This window comes from Etheostoma spectabile, chromosome 2 (assembly GCF_008692095.1).
Source record: "Etheostoma spectabile isolate EspeVRDwgs_2016 chromosome 2, UIUC_Espe_1.0, whole genome shotgun sequence".
Taxonomy (NCBI): Eukaryota; Metazoa; Chordata; class Actinopteri; order Perciformes; family Percidae; genus Etheostoma; species Etheostoma spectabile.
In genome coordinates, this window is record NC_045734.1 from 16,298,723 (window position 1) to 16,304,750 (window position 6,028).

General features: G+C 38.4%; 1 protein-coding gene across 3 annotated transcripts in view; it reads right to left on the reverse strand.

Annotated features, from left to right (window-relative positions):
* The window catches only part of serhl (serine hydrolase like), a 31,462-nt gene that overhangs the window by 22,050 nt on the left and 3,384 nt on the right, over positions 1 to 6,028 (reverse strand). For all 3 annotated transcript variants that reach the window (XR_004326993.1, XM_032500744.1, XM_032500733.1), the window contains exon 3: positions 5,318 to 5,431. Coding sequence is in view for 2 of the 3 variants with exons in the window: in XM_032500744.1 (XP_032356635.1) it covers positions 5,318 to 5,431 (114 nt within the window). In the remaining variant the exon portion in view is untranslated. The remainder of the gene's footprint in view (positions 1 to 5,317; positions 5,432 to 6,028) is intronic.

The following is a 6,028-nucleotide window of genomic DNA, read 5'->3' on the forward strand; positions in this document are numbered from 1 at the left end:
TAAAGTCAGGTTGATACACAGCCGACAGCCCTATTGCACACGTAGTAATTCATATTTTGGCAAGAACCAATCAGCTAAGTAAGGAAACGAGTGTCCTCAATCTTTAAAAATGAGTCAGTCAGTTCAGAAAATTGCGAAACTTTGAATGTGCCCCAAGTGCAGTCACAAAAAACCAACAAGCACTACAATAAAACCAAGGGTTTGCAGTGCTATCAAAAAGCAAAGAGTGGCTACTTTGAGAATCTAAAATATAGACTATTTGAGTTATTCACACTTTTTTGTTAAGTACATAATTCCATATGGGTTCATTCATAGTTTTGATGCCTTCAGTGAGTCTACAATTAGATCGTCATGATAATAAAGAGAACGCATTGAATGAAGTGTGTGTGTGTGTGTGTGGTGTGTGTGTGTTGTGTGTGTGTGTGTGGTGTGTGGTGTGGGTGGGTGTGTGTGTGTGTTTGTGTGTGGTGTGTGTGTGGGTGTGTGTGTGTGGTGTGGGTGTGTGTGTGTGTGTGTGTGTTGTGTGTAAAAACTCATTTGTGATAATTTTAAACAATACCACCCAGCTTGTATTGCTTTAAACCGCAGTAGTGCTGTTGTCTTTTGACTAAAACAGTCTCTGATTCTGACGTGAGATAGGAATTCTATTTGATGAATTCTGTTTGATATCTGTGAAATAACTCCCACAGCTCTGCAGTGGAGCAAATTCTCCATCATAGCCCAGTATGGGTGTGCAGCTTTACAGCAGAATTAGAGAAATCAAATCTGTGTGTTTGTTAAATTTATTTGTACCCTTTGTTTCTTTTTGTTTTTTAGGTGGTAATGTTGCTGAATGGTAAGTGACGGCCATGACAGGGTATACTTTTTCACACGATATACTAAATCTGTAGAGAGATTTTTCCTTTACTCTGCTGGTGTTTAGTCTGTATGTTGTTTTCCACTTCAGTGCACTGTATCCTGAGATGGTGGATGCTGTCGTACTGCTGGACTCATATGGATTCTTGCCCACAGATAAGGTACTAAAACCGTTATTAAATGTAAGACTACAGTTACTACAGGGCTCTCATTTGTTTAGTTAAGGGTGAAGAAAACAATGTAATTTAAGTTGTGATGCAAATATTACATTTATTAACAGGCTTCTGAACATTCAACAGAATGATGTTAATTTGATTTTATAGTCTTTTAGTATAGAAGCAAGCATTACTTTAAACTTGGACCATGGAAGTTTGCTTTTTATTTCCCATTAAACATCTGCAAAATACCTGCACCTAAGCCTGTAGGTCTTGAAAGTCTTTAAAATCACTTAATTTCTCCTGGAATAAGGGCTTTAGAAGATATTCAAAAAGTCACTTATTCATGTTCCTTTTATGACACGTACTAGTTTGCTAATTGAATTAATTCAATTAAGCAGTCATTCATTCATTCATTTTTGTTAAACACGACAAAGAATATAGAAAAATGTGATATATATATATATTTATATATATATATATTGGGGAAGTGTGTATGTATGAATGTATGTGTGTATGTATGTATGTATGTATATATAAATATATATATATTATATATATTACACACCACACACACACACACACCACCCACACTACCGTCAGAAGTTTGGGGTCACTTAGAATTTCCATTGCACTCCATTATAGACAGAATACCAGCTGAGTTCAGTTGCATTGTTTTTTAACCAGGGCAGCAGTTTTCAGATTACATTATGTGCTGACATAATTGCAAAAGCGTTCTCCAATGTTTTTCTAGTTAGTTTTTTAAAATGATATTAGATTAGTAAACAGAATGTGCCTTTGGAGGATTGGAGGAAGGGTTGCTGATAATGGCTAATGTAGATATTGTATTAAAGATCAGCCACCCACTCAGATCAGCTGGTATTCTTGTCTATAATGGAGTGGAATAGAAATTTGTAAGTGACCCCAAACTTTTGACCGTAGTGTACATACAGGAGCTCCCATTAGGAAGAACATCTCTAGTAGCCCCCAGATAATCTTCGCTTCAGACCCACTAACTGAAAGACTTCATATCACTGTGTAAGGCATTGTAGTATACAGGTTGTGTGCCATTTATGTTAGTCACTATGTAATTGAATCTGACACCGTTCTCCCTCTATGTTTAGAATGGTTATTATTGCCTTACACTTACTCATTAATAATTCTAAAGGCTGTGCTGTACAATCCACTTTTGTCAGTATTTTTAATTGCTTATCTCATCATCTGCTGTTTTCTTGCAGAACGAAATGTGGAAAGTGATGAGGCAGGGGATGGATCGATGGTTCAGTTTGAAAAAATGACGAAGATAAGAAAAAGAGGTTTACACTTATGAAAATGCAGTGAAAGGTGTTGCACCTTTTGTGTTTTATGTTTTTTACAACAATATACGCCATCATCTCATTCAGTTATGTACTTTGTACCAGTGTTTCTAAAAAAACCTTTTTATTTCTTTCAGGCTGATGGCTGCCAACCCGACCTGTGCTCAACGGTCAGTGCACATCCTTTTAGAGCGAGTCTAGTTCAAGTTGAAGGAGGTACGTCTTTATCTCCTCTTCTGTCTTTTATTTTTGTTATGGGCACTCCTCTAGAACAAAATTACTCACTCCTCCTCTCTGACTGAGTTTATACCTTTCGCTGAAAAATATTTGCAATTTTGTCTTGCAGGTGTGGCCATTTACCCGAGACCTCCGTATTAATCTGGTAGGTTTTTGCAGGCCTGCACCCCTCATCACTTTACATTTTATCCCGCCCAGCGGTTCAAATGCAGCCCATGAAATGCATGGGTAGATTGCACATTGTATGTTTTTCTTTTCGTTTTCAGAAAAATATAACGCATCAGTTCGGATCAGAGTCTGGAATTTCAGTCGGGATTCAAGCCTCTGTTCTAGTTATTCTGTAAGTTTTTCCTTTACCTCACATTTCCTTATTACAGTACATCCTATTCTCGGTGCAATACTAATAAATGTGACCTCATAAATACAGTCTTTCTTTTCTTTCTTCTTTTCTTCCTTCCAGAGCAGGAGGACGGCTTGAGAAAATGTTTAGTAAACCAGAGAAAAGAAATTCACATCAGCAATTCTCCAGGCCTATGGGACAGAAATGGAGTGTGTTTATTCAGTGTGTTTGTGGAAATTAGGTTGGCTTGGTGGTATTTTTAGCCTTAAGCCTTTTGAAAGTGTGTAATTGTGCCCGGTAGACAGACAGACAGACAGACGGCTACACAAATACTAATGTAGCTGTGAGTATGAACTCAATGTCTCAGAGCAGCAGAAATCTTTACAGTAGCTGTGAACCTCAACGCTGACCCACATACTGGAGCTTGGCAAGTGTTGAGAGAGAGAGAGAGAGAGGAGAGGAGAGAGAGGGAAGAGATGTGCTTCAACTAAACATCGCTTTCCAAGTCAACTGGTGTTAAAAATGATGTCGCTGCTGATTGCGATATCAGAATACGGAGATAATGTATTGATTTCTTAAAGTGCTATACTCAATATTTCTACTGTATAATGTGAAAAGGGTCGCTCGTATGATGTCCCACAGAGAATAATCACCGGAATTTGCAGCTGCCCTTGGCTTTACTAAGCTTATTCAGCTCATTGTTTTATTCACTCTCATTGTTCTCGTAGTGGTGTTTTCAGCAGCAGCGGCAGCCATTTTCAGTGAAAAAAGAAATAAAGCTCTAAAAACCGATTGCACTACTTTGTCAGCTCCAAATGGCAGACAGACACAGTTGGAGACTAGCTGGAGCATTTAGCAGCTCGACTATCGAAGTTTCTCTCAGGATTGGTGGATACCAAAAACAGAGCTAAAAGAGAGTGAATATTGAACTTGCATTCATTGTGTGGCCTGAAACATGACGCCAATCATTGGCAATAATGAAAAAAATTCAGATAATGTTGTTCTGTAAACTGCTAGATGTGTAGTAATAAACTCTTGCTAACAATTCCCATTATCGCTTAAAAGATATGTCAATGTTGTGTTTGCAACTTGTTTCTGCTGCCCCAAGTGTACAGAATAAATCAGTGATTGCAGGTTAAAATGTGAAATCTCATCACACTTGTTAATTGCCACTGTCTCTTTTCTTTAGCATGCGGTGGTGACGGTACCAGGTATCATCACGTCCATTTGAATGATCCAAAAGCTGTCGCTCCACTTGTTCTGACTCTCTGCAGACCAAAGTGTTGACACACCAGCCCACAACAGCAGAACAGACCTCGAAGTTATAGCAAACACAAAAACATTTTGCCTTAGTCATATTACACTGCTGATCTACTGCTGATTTAACATAAATGTGGTTGTATTCATATTGTACTGTTTACACTCACCTTGGTGCTAAAACCTGTCAACAGCTATGTAAGCATAATTCATGTTACTTTGCTGAACTCCTAATTACTTAATGCATTTTAATAGATATTTAATACCCTTTTCTTTAACTCCAGATGGTTTGTAAATAGTGAAGGGGGGTGGTTGGGTAAGTCAGCAAAAAACGCTAAATGAGCTGAGCATGATGGGAAGGAATCAGCCAGCCAGTGCCTTGACAGAGCACAGCGCCATTAAGCATGGTCGTTCACTGTGTTTACCTTCAGTAAAGGTCCCATGACATGTGCTCTTTTGATGCTTTTATATAGACTTAGTGGTCCCTAATACCATATCTGAAGTCTCTTTCAAGAAATTAAGCCTTGTTGCATGAATTACAGCCACTAGAGCCGTCCCACAATGAGCTGTTCTTAGTATGTGCCATATACATATATCATGTCTGAAGCTTTTGAGGAAGAGAGAGAGGGGTAGGTGGAGGGTGGGGGTGTGCCTTGACCAACTGCCACTTGTGCTCGTTTGAAAGCCATTAGTCTCTCTCATGGTGGGCCAAATTCTTTGGCGGCAAAGCAAGAAACGAGGTTCTGCACAACACAACTGATGGTCCCAACCCCACTAATAAGGCAAGAAATTCCACTAACTAACCCTGACAAGTATGTATTAGTATGTATGTATTTATATAGAAAGTCGATGACCAATAATTCCAACAACTCAAGAACTGAGCGTCATCAGTACAAGAGAAAAAAAACAAAGAAAACAAAAAACTTCAGAAGTTCTCAGCAAAAACAAGAATATATTAAGAAAACAAAAAACTTCACAAGTTCTCAGCAAAAACAAGAATATATTAAAAAAACAAAAAACTTAGTTCATAACAACAAGACCCAGAACACTATACCACCACTCAGATTTAGTTTGTTGCCTGAACAAATACTGATATGAATATTGATTTTAATAAGTGGCTACACATCCTGTAACTTTTTGAACTCAAATTCACACACCTTCAACAACTCTGCGTACGTCCATCACATACGCTGGAAAAGTGTAGAAATCTCCAGGACTACGATGTGACGATAGGCCGTGACCCGCCAGATCCAGCGCCACGTATCTGAATTCTGAGAGGAAGGACAGAGAGAAAAGCAAGAGTCTCACCAAATGATGGTCACATTCAGACCTGAGGTTCATAACTGGAGATGGCTTTTAGAACGCATTACATGTTTACAAAATCACAAAGTTGGGCAGCAGTTGTTGGCAGTAAGAAGAGAACGCCACTGCATTCCATTTATTTTACAAAAACACTTCTTTGCAAACTACTTGGGTCTCTTACATGTCTTTTAATCTAGATCAATTTCACACTGGACCAGGTCCCAAGTCCATTTGATCCTCAAAATCATCAAGTCAATACTGAGATCGGGGAATAGTATGCTCCACACAAGTGGAACAATCGCAGAAACTTGTAAAATTAGACAAGCTAATCCCTTTTTCCTTTTAATTGATGTTGATGTTCTTGATCTGTTCATTGTATCATTTGTTGATGTATACAGTAACTTTCATGTGCTTTAATGTTTTTATATATACTGTAATCACGGAGTCCTTGTAAAAGAGAACTTGCTGTCTATTACCTTCCTTCTTTAAATAAATGAAAAGGCAGTGGGCCAGAATAATCACCCCTAACAATCAGCACCATGGGTTCTTCTAAGCAGTTGTCTAGA